The sequence below is a fragment of the Oppia nitens genome, unplaced genomic scaffold, assembly GCF_028296485.1.
Source record: "Oppia nitens isolate AA-2021 unplaced genomic scaffold, nextdenovo-longstitch-racon4-pilon3 scaffold5_pilon_pilon_pilon, whole genome shotgun sequence".
Lineage (NCBI taxonomy): Eukaryota > Metazoa > Arthropoda > Arachnida > Sarcoptiformes > Oppiidae > Oppia > Oppia nitens.
This window is the reverse complement of record NW_026533243.1, coordinates 6988224-7007990: the sequence shown is the minus strand read 5'-3', so window position 1 is coordinate 7007990 and position 19767 is coordinate 6988224. Positions and strand designations below refer to the sequence as shown.

At 27.5% G+C, this 19767-nt stretch overlaps 4 protein-coding genes across 6 annotated transcripts; 1 reads left to right on the top strand and 3 right to left on the bottom strand.

The window, feature by feature from the left end:
* The first annotated feature begins 269 nt into the window (after positions 1–269).
* On the top strand, positions 270–1155 carry LOC128961789 (dynein light chain Tctex-type 1-like). The gene is made up of 3 exons (XM_054308063.1): positions 270–437; positions 498–660; positions 755–1155. Exons 1-3 carry the CDS (start codon positions 417–419, stop codon positions 901–903), a joined length of 333 nt encoding a protein of 110 aa, XP_054164038.1. The 5' UTR covers positions 270–416; the 3' UTR covers positions 904–1155.
* Positions 1156–1614: 459 nt separating this feature from the next.
* On the bottom strand, positions 1615–6345 carry LOC128961685 (mucin-2-like). Its single transcript, XM_054307945.1, has 4 exons — positions 6330–6345; positions 5458–5744; positions 5086–5293; positions 1615–3211 (listed from the first exon to the last, which is right to left on the bottom strand). The coding sequence occupies exons 1-4, from the start codon at positions 6343–6345 to the stop codon at positions 1695–1697; spliced, it is 2028 nt and encodes a 675-aa protein (XP_054163920.1). The 3' UTR covers positions 1615–1694.
* Positions 6346–9258: 2913 nt separating this feature from the next.
* Positions 9259–10299, bottom strand: LOC128961788 (FAU ubiquitin-like and ribosomal protein S30). 3 transcript variants are annotated; one of them, XM_054308059.1, is made up of 3 exons: positions 10228–10299; positions 9870–9984; positions 9259–9711 (listed from the first exon to the last, which is right to left on the bottom strand). In XM_054308059.1, the coding sequence occupies exons 2-3, from the start codon at positions 9942–9944 to the stop codon at positions 9382–9384; spliced, it is 405 nt and encodes a 134-aa protein (XP_054164034.1). In that variant the 5' UTR covers positions 9945–9984; positions 10228–10299; the 3' UTR covers positions 9259–9381. The 3 variants fall into 3 exon arrangements, with proteins under 3 accessions (XP_054164034.1, XP_054164035.1, XP_054164036.1); XM_054308060.1 differs by having other exon boundaries at positions 10214–10289; XM_054308061.1 differs by having other exon boundaries at positions 10202–10275.
* Positions 10300–10859: 560 nt separating this feature from the next.
* LOC128961767 (cubilin-like) lies at positions 10860–18560 on the bottom strand. Its single transcript, XM_054308034.1, has 11 exons — positions 18443–18560; positions 16515–16692; positions 16136–16344; positions 13481–13688; positions 13091–13299; positions 12594–12822; positions 11878–12509; positions 11621–11788; positions 11416–11545; positions 11167–11351; positions 10860–11077 (listed from the first exon to the last, which is right to left on the bottom strand). Exons 1-11 carry the CDS (start codon positions 18531–18533, stop codon positions 10860–10862), a joined length of 2457 nt encoding a protein of 818 aa, XP_054164009.1. The 5' UTR covers positions 18534–18560.
* Positions 18561–19767: the final 1207 nt, after the last annotated feature.

Genomic DNA, 19767 nt, shown 5'->3' with positions numbered 1-19767 from the left:
AATTACTATAAATTAATTTTCTAAATATTTATTATTTTTATTTGTATTAAAATATTTTTTTGTCAATAACTTTGTAAACATAATAAACATAAATAAAGATAAAATATGACAAAATATGTTAAATGTTTTAATTTCAAATTAAAATGACTACAATTATCTAAAAATACAAATATTTAAATAAATTTTAATATAATATAATTTTATTAATATTAATATAATTACTATTRTAATACTTTTTAGTATTAATAGTGCAATACTTATATGAATTGACGTAATTTTTATCATCAAATGATACGATATTTTATGACAACAATTGATTGACTGAAAGTGTTAAACAATTTATGACTCAATTAGCAGATAATCACTGATTTATCTCTAGGTTTCACTGGACATCACTTTGTAAACCATTACCACAGATGACTAACTCAGATAATAATGTAAGACATCATTTGATTATTGTATTGATTCAACATTTTTTTGTGATAATCTGATTGCAGTGGTTTGACTCGGATGTGGTCAACAAAACGACCAAAGAAGTGGTCGAAACGATCATTGGTTCCAATACATACCARCACTCAGAAGTGACCAACTGGTCAAACACTATAGTTGAACAAGTGATGCAACAATTGGTCAAAAATAATAATAAATTCAAATACATCGGTCAGTAGTATAGACTATAGTCAATGATAACGGAATACACARATTGTAAACCAATTGATCATTAATTAATTGTTTTGTTTTTTCGGGTCATTAGTTACGTGTGCTATCATCCAGAAGAACGGCGCCGGCCTTCAAACGGCCACAAGTTGTTACTGGGATAACACCACTGATGGATATACGACTGTCCGCTGGGAGAACAAGAGTCTCCACTCTATTGTCCAGATATTTGCGGTCACTATTTAATAACATTTATTACATATAAAAAATTGTTAATTTATTAATATATTAATCAAATTATTATATATTATAAAGTATTGAAATATGAATTTAATATTTTATTTACCCGTAATTATATCAAATTTTTATGTTACTAAAAGCCTAAACCACTTAACACGATAGGTCATTGATGATGATATGATGTCTAACCATTCAAATTATTACAATTTGATTCACTTGCGATAATCAATTTCATTATTTTATATAATTAACATTAAAATATTTGTAATATACAATATAATGTAAAATATAAATAAAATTATTTGATAACAAAACCTTTACTATATATTTTTTTATCATATTATTGGTGAATAGATTTTTAATACTACATTGATTTTGTTGAAATAATTAAATTTAATTATATTTTGGTATAATATATTTAAAATATATTTAAAATGATTTTTATTCAATTTATATATTTATTTTTATAATGTATTTATTAATGAATGATTTATTAATGGACACAATGCTATGGTTTTGATGATGAACTACATCGTATAAATTGTCGTATAAAACATTAAATATTATTACAGTAATATATAATTATGTATTTAATTAACTATTATATTATATTTATTATATAGTTATATAGATTTTCTAGATTTTAATTAAATGTTAATTAAAATTATAGATATTATCTTATTATTTAATACAAACAAATTCTAAAGCATAGTATGTATCATAAAAAAAGTCGTGATTGTGATGTTAACAGTAATCTTATAATAAGTTGATATAATAAGACCGCAATTAATTGGATATTAAGGCAAATCAGTTGAAGTGATTGTGCGAATCACGAACTCAGTTGTGGTAGTCTTCGGCTTTTTATTCAATTTATTATTATTATTATTGCTATTATTGGCATTCATTGTATTTTTAATTTTAGTTGAATTTGCTTTAATCGTTGGATTAGCAAACGCTTCTTTATTTAGTTGATAGTATAGAGGAGAGTCGGCACAGTTGACATTATACCACCAATCACAGATCAGGTACTCCTGGCTAAAGATAGTGCCATTTGGACACAGAAATGTATGTTTGCTTCCTCTTTGATTGCCATTACAACTATGATATACCTGACAACCCGTTTCCAAATCCGAGTAAAATCCCGGATACATCTGATCCTTGCAGTCGAAACTTGTGACCGGAATTCTGTTATACGTTGGATAGTCAACGCCAGCACTTCCCGGGACATTATGGGGTGCGTTGAATGCTTTACCTGACGGTAAAAATCCTGCGCCAAAATTTCCCGGTATCTGTGGTGGACCCGGAGGTCTTGGTCTAAGAATAGACTCATTTCCATTGTTTTCGTCTCTGTTTTCTCTTTCTATGTTTTCAGTTCGTGTCTTATTCTTAGCCCTAACCAATCGGAGAGAATTTCTGAAATCAAAGTTTGTTTTATTCGCTGAATTGTCAAATGATATTAACTCATAATCAGCTTCTGTGGTCTCAATTGGATTAATAGTTGTCGTCTCCCAACGTCTGTTTGTGACAGTTGTTGGACTTGGAGTAGTTGTAGTCGATGTAGTGGTCCATTGTCTGCGAATATTTCTTTGCGGAACTCTCCTCTTTGTTGTTGTTGGTGTTGGTGTTGGTGTTGTACTCTCAGTAGGTTTCAGTGTTGTTGTTATTCTTTGAGTTGTTGTCCACTCAGGAGTTGCAGTAGTGGTGAGCTTTTCGGTAGTTGTTGGCCTCAAAGTAGTGGTCACTAAATTTGCATTCCATTTTCGGCGAACATTTGATCGTTCATTTAAAGACGCAAATTGTCTTAAAATGTTAGTTCTTGTGGTAGTCTCTGGTGTTGTAAATGTCGTGCTTTCAGTATTTTCTGTGTTTTCAAACTCTTCTTCACTTTCATCACTAAAAGTAGTGGTCGGCGGTTCAGGTGTTGTAGTAGTAGTAGTAGTGGTGGTTGTTGTCGTAGTTTTGGGAACTATTTTGATTGTCTTTGATTTTTTCTTTCTTTGTCTAGATTTCATATTTAAAGCCAATGAATCAATAATAGGAAGACTTGATTTTAAAACTTTTGTAAAGTTTTGTTTTTTATTGTTATTGGATGAGAGGGTAGACTTCGGTCGAAATACCGATTCGGGTGAGAATGTTGAGGTGACTGTCAGTACATCGTCATCAAAAATAACCGAACTTGAAGTGGACGGTTCGGCTCTTGTCTCGGCTATCTTTTTGGTCAACCGATTGTTAGTTATGATCGGTAGTTGTGATCTCTTTTGACTATTATTGAAGCCATTAATCCGGTTTGAAGATATTTCAGTTTTGTTTTTGACTATAAATTATATAATTATTTATTTTACTGTTATTTATTGAATATAAAATTTAAAAAACAAAACAAAAATATTTTTTAGCATACAATTGATAATAATTAATGCAATATTTTAATTAATTCACGATTTTTAGCGTATATCTCACAAAACCATTAGCTTTAGCAGTAATTATAATAATGTGAAAATTGTAACATAAATCAGGAAATTATATATTTAAATAAATACTATAAAAAAATAATAATTATTGCATGAGTTTTTTTGGGAAAATTGTTTACCTAAAAATTATATCTGGAATTAAAACACATAAAACTAAATATTTAGTGAAAGTATTAGAATTTACTGTATTGTAAATTTATAAATATAATTTAAATGGCAAATAAAATTTTTTAAAAATATACTAAAATGAAATAATAATATAACTTATAAAAACAGGTATTGAAAATACCACTAATTATTCACAAAACATCATAAAACGGAATTTTAATGAATACTTTGTTTTTGTTTATGAATTGCAAAGTAGAGTATATTTATAATATTTATAATTATTATTATTAAAAATGATTTATAAAGTTTTTTTTAACTCATATTGTTTTAATGTATTTAAAAATTTGTTTAAAATATTTTTTAGACAACTATGTGAAATAAAATAAAAACAAAAATCATTTATATTCAACATTATTTTTTTATATAAAAAACTATTCTATACCTATATTAAAGTGCATTATTATATTTTATTAAAATTTTAAAACTTCTGTTTAATGTTTAGCAAATAATATAGATTTATTATAAATAAATTTCTAAGAAAATTTAATGGATATTTAATTTATGTAAAATTAAAAGTTACCAAAAAAATGTATAAAAAACTGAATTTAAAATTTTAGAAAACTTTAAAAATATCAGATATACTTTTTCAATATATTTAACGCTTAATCAGTGAACATAGTAATTACATTATAATGTATATAGAAATTCATAGATTAATAATGGAACTCAAAAATAAAGTTTCCAGAAATATTTTTGTATTTTTAAAAATACATATTTCTTAACTCTATTTCTGTTACAATACAATGACATCAAATTGAAAATAATATTAAAATTTAATCAAATAATATTAACATCAAATTAAATTTGACATATTGTTTGAATACTTGTTTTGTAACATATTTGATGAAATTGTTTGACTATAGTATAGTCATTTTACGGTACTGTATATTAATAATGAGTTAAATCAATGATTAATGGTCTGTATAATATTGTATATAATGTATAATTTAGTGTAACTTATATATACTGTACAGTATTAACAAGTATTTAAAATAACTCATGTAATGTCTAATTCAATTAATATTAACTTAAATCGATGAATACATGATTTCATGATACATGTATTCATAGTTTTTTTAAAATGTAGTTTTCTCTCATTGTTATTACATATAAACTTTTGCTTATTTTATATACGAAAAAGTAGTGAAACTTTTAATGATATGTTATATACTATATACTGTAGTAGACCTATACTACAGTATAATATACTATAGATTTATCACTTGTTTTTTACAACAATTGCGGATAAGTTTAATAAAAGTTTAAACCTTAGTATAAATATAGTCATTATTAGTGAAAATTGCTAATATTTTAGTTTAAGTATTATAATTAAGATCATAAAATGAAAATACTGATAGAAAACAATACATTAAAATTAAACAATCAGATAATAACATATAATTTATACAACTATTGTTAAACACATTTTAAAAAACTAAATAGTATTTACAATCACACATTTATATGAATTTGATTGTATAATTGTGGGGTTTTAAAGTAAACTAATTTATCATTAAATAAAAAAAAATAAAAATTTCAAAATAATTCATACGGTTTTCGTCGAGAGTCTCTCTGAATGGTAGAGTTGGTTGTTGTTGTTGTTGTTGTTGTTGTTGTTTGAATGGTTTGATACGTGTCGGCGCAAAAAACTGAGCCCTAAGTGTGCGTCGATCAAGATTTCCTCCGCCGTCGTCGTGATCTTCAATCACTATTATACCGGTCTTGTCGTCCAAATTGGACGGCAATGGGATTACTATACTCTGTTGGAGAAAAATGAGTGAGAGATAGGAGAATATATATATATAATATTACATCTTATTTATGATTAATCTATGCAAACAAATACTTTATGAAAACAATTTTATCAGTTTTATCTTATTATTTATAATTAAATGCAAATTAATTAAAAACGTGCGATAATTACCTGAACCGACTGCTTATTGCGAGAGCTTCTGGTAATTGGAAACGTTATGGTAAACGGCTTCTCCTCATTAGCGATGGGCTGTTCCTCTTCATCGATGGTGTCATATGTGATGAAAGAAGATGAAAGTGACTCTTGGGGTTTTAGTGCTGGTATTACACTATCCAACAGTGCTCTCTGTGACGGCTCATTAGGTGGCGATAATCCGATGATTGCAATCTCGGCATCACTTAATCCTTTTAGGCGGTGATCGTCGGACTCAACACTTGATACATAAGTGAAAGCCGTACCTATTATTTAGTTTATAATTAATTTACATTTAAATGTTTTATCCATAAAATAGTTGATATTTAAGAAAAAGTAATGAATAAATTAATGAATAAAACTTACAAATATTAATAAATACTAACAAAAACATATACATTATATAATAGTTTGATATAAAAACATATAAATAGTTGGTTTTAAGCGATACTCTTATGGCATTAAATTCTGATTCAATTGTAAAACAATTTGAATGAAATGATAAAAGTTTTTGACTCTCTATAAGAGTTGCTATTTATTAGATGAGGCTTTGATTGCTTGTGTTGTTATACTTATAGTACAATATTCTAAGTATTGTATTGTAAATGCAATAAGAAATAGGAAATGGGTTTTTAGGTCAGTACTCATCAAACGAATCATACAAACGGATGATCGCCTCCTAAGAGATGATCCAAAGCTTGTTTTCACTGCTCTTTTCACTTCAAACACATTATAACATCTAATAACATCAGAGGACAGGTATTGCTGGCTTTGGATAAAAATCCCGAGTTTTAAAAGCAAATAAAGAGATGAGAAATCGGTAAAAGATTTTAGTTTTAATATTCTTAAACAGATTCCTGAATCCATTAGTTGAATCAATTGAATGATAATTGCTTAACCAATTTAATTGACTTGTTTTTGAGGCCTAATTTTAATGTATTTTATTAATTATTTTGTATGACGTTTACAACAAACTTAATAATAAAATGTGATTTGACTGATGAATCAGTTGATCGCAAGTGATTGTCTTCACGGATCATTCGTTACGCTTTAATCCATAATTATTTGCAATCGTTTTATTTATTTTTCATAATCTTTTAGCCAATATTTATGACTATATTTTTCTATATTTCTAACATCTTATGAACTTTCGCTCTCCTAATAATTTTTTAAAGCTTAACATAACAATCAAAAACTAATCATTTTGTAAATCAAGAAAACACAACACATTATTTCAAACACAAATAGTTTTTTTAAACACACATCAAACTTAATGTTAACATTAGCTTATTTTTATATTTTAAAATTATGTTTAAATATTGAGAGAGAGAGAGAGAGAGAGAGAGAGAGAGAGAGAGAGAGAGAGAGAGAGAGAGAGAAAACATACTCACAATTCATGGATAATAAACAATAATTTAAGGACTCAGTTAGTGTCTAAATAAATGATTAGTATTTTTAATTTTTTCTGTTAAATATTTTATTTGTTGGCCAATAGTTTGGTTAGAGTGTTGTTCAAGTATTACTTAAAATGCTAGAAGAAAACTATTTTGTTTTTGGAGTTCAAAACTCTCGGCATTCAAATTATATATATATATATAATACAAACAAACTTATATTAAGTTTATGTATATATTTTGAAAACCTATTAATTTGCTAACATTATACTGTAGTATATGTTTTGTTGTCAGCAAAAAAAAAACCAAAAGTTGAAATAAAAATTTTGCTTTCGTTTTATTTAAAAACATGATTAGCTTTTAATGTTTTATTATTATTTGTATTTATTTGCAAAATTGTTTATAAATAAAACTTTTATTTGTTTTATTTATATATAAATTTATATATAACCATAATTAGAGTATAATTAAATTTGTCTCATTTCATGACTAATTATAGTTTAGCTTTTATTTCTCACTTTTATTGCCCACTTATTATATACAGTATACAAATAGTACAAAAATAACAGTATTATAATATTATTATATTATTAACAATAAAAATGTACACAAATTATTTATTCTAATTAAGTAATTGTTATTTTAATTAAACATTTTATACCCTTTTATAGCATCACAAAAGTGAAAGATAAATAATAAAAAACTTTATTATTGTTATTATATTTGTATCACAAAAAAGAGTAGATATTTTAGATGAAATTGAGAGGTATTTTAAGCAAAAAAGCAATTATAGTTGTTTTGAGCAAACATTTTGCTCTAATTCATAAAACTTATTATTATTAGTATATATCTTGACGTTTCCGATTGTGGCCACTCAGGAGGCCTTATAAACAGATAATTGATGGCAAAGAGTGAAACAAATTAGTTTATAGTGTTTTCAGTAATAGAAAAAAGTAATAATAATAATAATGTAATGAAAAATGCATTTCTAATTATTACTGTTTTGATGTGCCTTTCAGTGAAATACAAAACAAGTTTTGCTATTAAATAATCTCAATTGTATTGAAAGATAAAAAACTGTTTTATTAGAAAGTAATATCTGTTTTTAAACAATTGTGTCAACGGATGCAAAAGTGAGTGTTATTTTTATGAGGATTTTCTCTCTTTATCTTTCAATGTGTTTTTAAATAACGTTAAATATTTAGTAATAACAACAATAATAATAACAATAATAATAATAGCAATTTTTAAAAATATATTTAAACTTCTAAATACTGTACTTTTAATAGTTTGGAGCAATTAAGCCGCTTATTGTTACTATATTGTTAATAATATAAAATATGATTTAACTCAATACTGTAGTATACATTTATATATATATATATAACTTTATATACTGTATATATAGTGAACGCCCAAATATAAAAGCAATTATTAAATGAAAAAAAATTGAAAACATTTTTATTTTTCTATTCTTTTTTATATTACATTATATATAATTTATATTAAAGTATATAAAAAATATTATTAATAAACCGTTTTATTCATAGTCTGTAAAAAAGATTATATAAAGAATTTTCACTTATAGTTTGGTTTTGGATTTCATTTATTATTTCTCATACTATTATTATTATTATTATTAATATTATTTCATTCATTCAAACATGAAAAAATATGAAAAAAATATTTTTTTCTTAGATATATATATATATATCATCTTTTATATAATAATAATAAGACTTCCGTAAAGTGTTGTCCAAAAGAGAGTGTGAGTTCGGATCGTAAGTAGTTTTTGGGTTAATTGCACTCTTAAAACATGTAAAACACAGAGCAATCCAACCAAACGTATTGTTATTTTTATCATATAATACAATACATTACACACAACACAACACGTTATAGATAGGAATAAATGCAGTTTTGTGTGCTCTGGTATTATATAACAGACACGATAGCTGTCTCTATTAAAAGAAAAATATTACTATACTTTTATAACAGAGGCTATTCATAAACGCATACATACTGTACATACATACATACCTGAGCCGGAGTCTCATCAGAAACCAATTGAAATGAGAACAGAAACGGGTCTAAGAGGTCATCACATGAAATAACAACACAATACTACACTTAAAACAACTGTATGTATCAAAAATATATATCACTTTTTTGATCCGCAAATAACATCACAAATATGTGCTTTCATTTGGCACATCATAATAATAACTATAATAATAATACATTTATGGCTAGAAATGGAAAGCAATTTTCAATACAAACATTAATAGCTTAACAAAAAGTTTAAAAACAAAAAATCCTTTTGCTTTTAATACTGTAATATACAGTATATATAAATCGCAATTCAAATCATTTCTAAAAAATAAACTTATTTTTAATTCAAATATTTATATTTTATTTTTGAAATACATTTTTTAACAACATATTCATTAATCTTTAAATAGATTGAATGTTGAAGACTATAATGCATCCAATGATTTGGTCCATCCGTTTACGTTTGGTTAGTATTTGGACCGCGTCTTCGGCCAAAAGTCGCGACCACATTCACGAAACGTCGGTTGTATTGCATTCGTCGCTTAGCTCTTCCAGTTTTCTTCTTTTTCTTCTCCTGTTTCTCCACTTTGGGTGTCTGTCCCTTCACTTTACCCGCTCGGGCCAGTGAACCGTGAACTTTGCCACCTCTGAGACGAATGCAGACATCAATAGAGTCGCCGTCCTTAAGGTTAGCTGAGCTAATCAGTTGATCCTCTTCAAGAGGTCGACCACAACAATAAAGAACTTGATCTTCATTTGAAATGTTTTCTGCTCTTTCAATGAACAGCTATTTGTTTCAAGAAATTGATTAAAAAAATGTTAGAAACAAAAGACAATTAAAGCATCAAATGTGTCAACAAATTGGTGTCAAAAAGAAATGATGAGATCAACTAAAAAATCATTTTCATGTCTTTTATCGCATGCAATCAATTGTTTTTTAATTACCTTAATGTCAAAGATCTGTTCATTTGGATTGACATCATAGGTATGAGTCGATTGTGAGCGCAATAAGAGATGCATTTTCACAGATTAGCCACTTCTTCTTCAGACACTTGAATCACTATAAATAAGAAACAAAACAATGAGACAATTGTTTTAATTAGACTAATTGATCTCAAGAAGTGATAAACAACATATTGTCAGCCAATTATCTTAACATTGATCTCAATTGTCCTCAAAAAAAAGGGAACATATTATATGTTAATCCCAATTATAGACATAAATATCGGTCAACAGTGGATCAAATGGTAAGATAATTGTCTGAAATCAATGTTTACCGCAATTAATACCAATTAATGCCAACCTTTTAGACACAAGACGTGAACGGAAAAGGATGTGTTGTCTGACAGACATTGATGGCTATGACCTCACAAAACAATACATAAATTACGTCATGAATTGTTGTCACTCTAAGAAGTGATATCTCTGTGAAGACATTTGTGGTATTATTTCATATGAATAGTCAAGTTATGGATCAAATGTAATGAAAATTCAAAATTAAATTTAAGATTAATTTAATGATTAATATAATATTTAAATTAATTTTTATAAATAATAAATTTTTATTTAATAACTTTTTTGTATGAATTATATTACAGAATATTCAATAAAATTTATATTAAATAACCATTTATTTGATGACAACATGTATTATATAATACAGTTATTAATGATTTTTTTCTAAATTTTGCTTCATTTGGATCAACTGATGGCTTAGAGACTGAAAATTAAGATTAACTGTCAATGCATTGGACAACATTTGTAACAATTTTTTTTGTAGTTTTGTTTGTTCATAATATACAGTATATATAATATTTACAAATATTTTGTTTTATAATTCAACAAAATTTACATTTAATAATATAATTACAATCAATATTATTTAATTAATTATATAATCATAAAAATTATTATAATTTAGTGAAACATTTCTTTTCAAACACTATCCATAGGCAGGAAGTGAAGAGAGGGAGGGATTTCAAACTGCGGTGGTTTGGGTCGTGAGATATCAAACTGAGCGGTAATACTGCCATTACTTCGCCTTCGTTTGCTTTTTCGGTGACATAAACTGCAGATAATGATTAAGACCAGAATGACTGCCGCACACACACCCGAACCAATCATCAAAAAGTTTATTTCAACAACTTTTTTGCCTATAAATTATAAATATATTTGCCGTACGTTTAAAAAAACTTATTGCTGTAAATTACAGATAATCATTAAAATAAAAAAGTTTTCATACAATTGAGTTCATCGGACCGATCATTATGACCGCAATTTGGTATTGAATTGCAATAACTATTGGCTGAAATACAATAACCACTGGAAGCACATCTAAACTGATCACAAGTTGAGCCCTTTTCGCGTATCTCCGTAAAGCTGGCCTTAAAACCTTTGGCACCGACAGCTTTTTCAGCCGTTATGAATCTGAATTATAAAAATTCATAATTAATATGTATATAAAAATATTATGATTGCTTAATATATTTACGTAATTTTGAGCAAATTTATATTTGAAGTCAATTCATAAGTTTCGTTGTTTAATTCACTGCCACACAACTCAACGGGCTGTTGGCTCAGATCTAACCAAACTCTAACTACAGCACCGGAACAACCTCGCACTGGTATATATATATATATTTAAAAAATATTGATTAAATAAAACAATACTTATATTAATTGATAAAAATAAATACCTGGAGGTTCGCCCTCAACCAAAAATGATTCAAAATATAGAAGCACTTTATATCGGGGTCGGACGGTTATATACCAATTGCACATTTGACGGTGAGCTAAATATCCATTGGGATAGTTAGGTGATGTTATCACACCGTTTTCCTGACCCGTTATATTAGTGCCACAATCTATCAAATATTTAAGATAGGGTTATAATAAAATGGTGATATTATTAAATACAGTATATCTTTATTATACATTATTTCTAATACCATACCTCCTAATGAAGTAACACCTGATTCAATGAAACTGTATGTAGCGCTGAACCCACTGGACACTCCAGTGTCATCGGTGTGCAATATGATTTTCATCCGATTCACACCGTAATCAGTGACAATAGGTCCCGGAGTTGTTGCTGAGCAATATTTGCCATATTTTATTTCACGACCGCTGGCCAACACTTCATAAATTTCAAGCCAGTCATCTACGCAAACATCATTATAACCGGCCGAAGTGGCCGACAGATCAGGATTTATTTTGAAGTGATTGAACACAAGTTTGACTTGTTGTCCGGGTTGACCAAAAAATTCGTATATACAGTGAGTAGTTGAGGGATAGTTACTCGGATAACGGGGCGAATTCACTTCGCCTGTCTTTGAGCTTTCACTAACATATGAGAAGTGGCACTGACCGGGAGTTGACGGCGTTCCCGGCACTTTATAGTCGGTTTCAAATAGGTATCGGGCCTTAAAACCCTGTCCCTGTGTTGAGCCGCTACTGAAAACAATGATAAGAGTGGGCCCGTCAGAGATCACTGGTGAAGGAAGTGTTTGCCCACAAAAAACATAATCAAACTCTTCGATCGCATCATGACTTTGAGTATAGAGTCTAACATAAGCGTCATTACATCTATTGGATCAATACATGCATAAAACAATGTTGTGATCAATAAATTGGTGCCATAGCTGTGGTATCTAATAATGAATTACTCACTCATTTGGATCAGTTGCCGGGATCTCAAATTTCTCAAACTCTAAGTTCACTCTTTCCAAATGTTGACTGTCTTGGAGTCCGTATATATAATATTTGCAAACAATGTTTGAATGATATAAAAATGGATAATTTGGTGAATATATAGTTCCGTTGGACTCTTTTCGACTCAAAATTTTTTGGTCACATTCCGTGCCTTTTATATGTTGGCCATCATTTTTACCGATAAAACCTATAATCGATAATTATTACATTATTTATACAGTACTTAATATTCATATTTTTAAATTTTATAATAATTCCAATTATTTATTATTCATATACTGTACTAATAATATATATGTTTTTATATTTATTTTACTATTTGTTAAATAACATGATTAGAATTTATATAAACTTAATTACTATATGAGTATTGTTTTTATAATAATATAATAAATAATTAATTGCAATATATCTTAACAGCAATAAATTTACAATAAAAGACAACAAATTGATACCGAGATTAACGAATCTTTCGCTGAACTCAAACCAACCGGAAAACCCTCTGTTCTGACTGTCGGCGGTTCTCTTAAGTGTATTGAACTGAACAAATAGGTTCTCTCCCGAGGAATACACCATCAGATTTCTCTGTTGACCACAATAAGTAGCAATGAGTGGGTCCATATCTGAACTGCCGTCATATACTTTGATATAATCAAAAGGACAGCTATATATTTGAGGCAATGAGAGGAATAAGAGGAATGGGAGGACAAATAGTTATTAGTTTTTTGTTGTTTGCCATAATTTGATAGAGTCTTACATTTCATACAACATTTATTATATTAAATGTCACGAAACGTTAGACACAATATATATAACAATAAAAATTATAGAGAAAGTGGACTAACTGTGGACCGCCATAGAAGAGATCGAAGTCCATAAACTCAAGTCTGACTCGTTGTCCTTTTTTCCCGATAAACTTGTACTGACAGTTCAGGTTCTTAGGATAAACACCGGGATATGTTGGGCTCAGGAACTGTCCCTCCCGTTTCTGATCGCTATATATTGTAAAACTGCACGACTTGTGTGGGGCAGGAGTTCCCGCAATAAATGGACCTATAGTTTAGGATAGGTTTTTGTATGAGCAATGAGTTAGTGGTGATATCATAAGTGAAAGATGGGATGTGAAAGCAAATCAATTTATCAAAATGACGAGTTTGAGAGCTCAAAACATACAGCTATTGGGTCTGCCTTTCCTCTCTCTATCAAACATAACTAAATACATATATACTGTACAATACATACACACATATCAAACACACGATAAAGAAAATCGGTTAAACACTCAATGATTTCAATAATATTTCCAAATATTTTTGATGATATTATGTTATATCAAAATAAGAGCCATTTGTTTGAAATGATAGAAGATTTTTCTTTTTACAAAAAAAAGTTTTAAAAGAAAATAAAAGAAATTGAATAAAAAAATTGATCGAAATTTTTATAGTGAAAAAAATATAAATTTAATGATTAGACCACTGAATGGCATATGTGTACTACTACTCTATACAGTATGTCTTTGAAACAAAACAATTGTAATATATTTATAGATATAATGTATAATTGGATATAATATATATATATACGGTATATATAAGAATTTTATTTTTCATCAGACACTTGAAATTTATAGTAATGTTTTTCTTTTAACAAAAAAAAAATGATACAAATTTTTATGAGTGGAGTTTTAAAGGTTACAAATTAATTGAACAAATATAAGACTCAACAGTAAGATAGTTCAATACCAATACCGTATATACCATACCATACCATATGTATAATACTGTATATAAAAAGTGTTCACAAAATAGTAGTTGAAATCAATTTTCACTGTAAATAACATGTGAAGCATTGAACAGATCAATAACTGTAGCCTTAAGGAGGTTTTGCTCTGTGTTTTCCTATGTGTTATGTCTATAGATATATAACACAACATCTCTCTCAAGATATAAGTTATATATGTGTCGACCAAATGGTTTGCAGTTTGAATACAACATACAGTATCACAACTAAGTCTCTATTTTTCCTTTAATTCACTAAATTTTTGTAAACCTTTTTTTTGAAAGATTGATGCGTTAACTATAATTGAATGAATTGAATCAAATATATATATATTTGTATATCTTTTTAAAACCCATTGCTGTGAGTAATAAAATAAGTTGTTCTCTCTCTCTCTCTCTCTCTCTCTCTCTCTCTCTCTCTCTCTCTCTCTCTCTCTCTGTTATTAAAGTCATAATAAAAATATATTTATAGTGAGAGAGTGAGAAATAAAAAGAAAAAATTATTAGAAACGTGAGTATAGTTGAGAAAAATGTATTTCACAATTTGATTTCATCGATAACTATATATAAGTTTGTCTATTGAGTTATTGCTAACACAAACACTACTACTGGAGATGTTATGGGACACACTATTCAACCAAATTTGTCGGGCATTATATATATATATATATACAGTAAATATCTCTCTCTATATCACAATCCATGTCACGAAAAGCTCAAATTGATTAACTACTGTTCCAAACAAACTACTGGGATATATGAGACAAAATACTATTATATAATATAAATTATATCTTATATAATAAATACAATATATATAGATATACAATATACTGTATATCAGGCTATATATTAAGAGCATAGGAATAATAATACAATAAAAAATTATAAAATAACGTTATAAGACAACAACAAAAAATAGCGATATATTTTTGTATAGCTTTTAACAATTTCAAAACTAAGCCAATGATATATAGTATATATCCCATATAAGTGCTGTATATAACAATTTTGATAACACTGGCAGCAAAATAAAACAATAGATAAAATTGATGTTTCAAAGAGATAAATGATCTGATGGTAAGGTTAAGTGTGTGTATGTCATACACATAACGTTTTCAATATATAAATGGTTAATTACCCCACAATTTTTGCATAATTGTCAATCAAAAATGCACCCTGAGCATTTAACAAATCTAAGCACTTGTCGAAAGAAAACTAACCGTTTTATTATAAATATACTCTAATATAAGCCTTATTCAAATGCTTATGCAAATGAATATATATGTATAGTTAGTAACAAAATATATACTTAGATTACTTCATGTCATTTAATGTTAAGCCCAGAAAGCATTAGTATTATTAAATTTGTTGTTTTTGTAATGATATACATATACTGTACTGTACTGTAAATAACTAATATAAATGTATAAAAATAGTTGTGAATATAAAACAGCAAAAATATTATTACTGACTAACAAACAAATGGAGTGACTCTTAAAGTGTTTGTATTTAGAGAAAGAAGAGTCGGTTGATGTTTAAATCCCTGGTTTGCTATTCACAAGTAATGACAAAAATAGTAGAAAATAACTGTGAATACAGTAGAGAATAGAAAATAGAGAATATATACTAAATATAAAGAATAAAAAGGATAAGTGAATTGAAAAGAGAAATGGGAGGACACGGAGGACAGGGAGGAATGGGAGTTAAACGACTACTCACTGGCGTCGATGAATTCATAATAGCCTTCAAATACTTTATCGTCGACTTGTTTTTGATCGGAATAAAATCCAAGTACTAGTGTCTGATACAGTGATATCCTCTTTCTTGGAAGAGTTCGTCCACAATAACGGCCTCCAAATGGCGTTGAGATGAGATCCTGTGCCGGCTCTTCCAGTTCTGTGTATAAGTCGACATACTCTCCGCTACAGCTGTTTATAAGGCAAACAGATTTATAAATAAAATCTTAATATACAGTTATAATAGTCTTATATTAGTGTTATATTCAAATATTGATTATATGAACGGAAAACGAGTGACTGTTTGAATAATAATATAATAATGCATTAAAAATAGTAAACGTATGGAACAAATGGCTTACTCTGGAGTACTTCCTCTTAAGTCAAACAACGAGAACGATATGACAACTCTTTCATTTTCAGAGGCAATGAATGTGTAAATGCATTGCTGTGAATGTCGCGCTTCGTTCACTATATGGGGTGACCTAAAGGTGCCGTTTTTAAGGCCATCCGGATTACTGATGAACATACGATCACATTCTGCATTGAATAACACATTTCATGAATATTAAGTCTATCTTATGTCACACAGAATATTCTGCTTCAAAAAAGACGTCTCTCTCTCTCTCTCTCTCTCTCTCTCATTGAATATAATGAACTTTAAGTTTTGAATTGCAATTTTCTAGTCATTCATAATGTTTGCACTTTGACTGCACACACAAACTTTGCATTTCAATTTCATGAGACAAGCAATTGTGATACTTATACAGCAAATAATCCTCAAATTTTTGCTCCAATGAACAAATGTATGTATCGAGAGCTGTATAGTATATGTATTGATAGATAGATAGAGAGATAGAKAGATAGATAGATAGATAAGAGAGAGAGAGAGAGAGAGAGAGAGAGAGTCGGGGATGTGAATATGGCTTGAAATTTAATAGATTTTGGCTCAAAGTTTTTTGAGAAACAAAATGATCATTAGATTGTTGAAGAATATCATTAAGTTTTATTGATCATAAAATATTTTGTGTTTTTAAAAATATATATACATATATAATAAGTTTAGAGCATAGCATTAAAATTGGTGAACATATCATTTATTTAAAAATATTAACTCTAAACGACTCGAAACATTGATTTCTTAATTTGTATAATATTTTTGTTGCTATTTTTGACATTAAAATAAATGATAGACTACTATCTTATATTTTCTACTAATTTGTCTTATAATTTGATATGTCATAAGTTTTCTTACTTAATATTTAACAATAAAAACAATATGACTATACTATTTAGATATATACAATATATATGTATGTAAGATATATGTATATAATTATCCATAAAAGAAATTAGTCTTAAGTAGTACTTAAATGTGTTTAAATGATTTAATCAGTCAAATGTGATGCTCTTTATAATTACTGATCACAACGGGTGTCACACAAATCTCAATTGTATTTTGCAATCAATTTGATGCTATCATTGCTGACAATCAGAGAGTCTCATAGATATTATAGTCGATCGCAAACCAGTATTTCATTAACCAATGGTAGCCGCGAAGTGTCTGTTGTATTGCTTACATACAAACATATACTAACACATACTAACACATACTAACACATACCATACCATACCATACAATATACATATATATTGTATACATACATATAGACACACAAATACAGACACATACATACATACATAAATACATACAAACACTTATATTGTATAAGAGCTATATGACTGCACAGTTACCAAATCAAATGGTATTGTCAATTGCAAAAAATGTCAATTGCATTAAATGGATGTGTCATATAATATGATTTTATTTTGAATAAATCATTCAATCATATTTTTTAATGTTAACATATTTTAAATGTTAACTTGAATTTTAATTTTTAACAATGTTTTGATTACACTAAATCAACTAAGTTTGGTTATTGTAATTGTGATCACAAATGTAGTATTATTTTGATCAATCAGCTAATGATTGCAATCATAATAATGTTGATACTGTATATAAACTTTAATTATAATTTTAATTGAAAATTCTAATTCAAAACAAAATACAGTATTATATACAACTAATGTATTTATATTAATATAGTGTATATACTGTATAAGAATATTCTTACCTATCAAACAGAATATTCGTTATATATATTGAATATATAATTAATGTGTGTTAACAAAAAAAAACATTTAGCTTAAGATTTTTTTATATAAATTCAATTAGTGATGTTGGATAAAATTAAATTTAAATTAAATTAACAAAATTGATGGTAATTACCCTGTTTGGCGACAGTCATCGTGACTATAGTTGAGCACCAAATGATGACAATATATATGATAATTATAGGAAAACATTGATGAACTATCATTATATTAATTATTATTATGAATTATTAACAACAATTCTATGAGTCTCTCCCATCAAGTAATCAATGTATACATCAAAGCTAACGATCCAAAACATTTGACACAAAATAATCTTATTTAGTATTATATAATATGAAAGCAYAGATAGCATTGAAAACAACTCGTATTGTATACAATCATATTGAATGATAAACCAGAACTAAAGCAATTGATGTGATGGATACCTAAGGCTGAGCCGTGTGTGTTGTAAGTCAGAGCTGCTCCATAACGATGTCTGCCTTTCCCGTACCGTGTCTTAGAGCGCCAGCTCTGGTATGGCTCAGYAGCCTATCACCGATTCCTATTAAGTGCTATTGAGTCTCTCTCTCTCTCTCTCTCTCTCTCTCTCTCTCTCTCTCTCTCTCTCTCTCTMTCTCTCTCTCTCTCTCTCTTTCTATATATATATATATAATTATATATATGGTTGATAGGGTTATAAGATAGTGCCAGTGTTCTGGCAATTGATAATATATGAGCCCAAACACAGTCTAGTCCTTAATCTTAAGCAATCAATTAATTATTCATTAAATTATTTCCTATACTTAAACAATAATGCATTCACACTCAATCGTATAAAAAAGATTATTTTTTAACAATTGAATCAATGAGTAAATATTTGGTGCATTTTTTGTTACAATTTATGTTTTCTCGACTTACGTCAGACACCAGACAAACACAAAATGTAGAGTGAATTTGCATTTTAAATAATATGAATGAATAATTTAAAACTAATGCAAATAAGTTGTATATATATATTCTGTGAAACTACAAGAATATTCTATGATATGCAACATATTTATTGCCAAATATATTGATTTGTATTGATTACAAGAAAATAATAATAAAAAAAACATGATTACTTAAGTTATATAAAATGATTTTATTGTTATTGTACTTATTTATTATTATTGACAGTTAAATGATTTTGAGCTATAATTTAATTTATAAATATAAACATAACTATAATCATAATAATTTAATTATATATTTTAAAAATTCATAATCCAATGTATAATGTAAAAAAACAAGTGATTATTAAAATCACATCTAAACTCTTAAATTTGATAATATTTACAATAAATAACATAATAATTAAATAAAAGGCAATTAATACTATTGCTTTTAAACTATTACCATAATTTTTAATTTGAATAATTAATTTATCAGTATTTCATACAGCAATTTAACAGTATATCC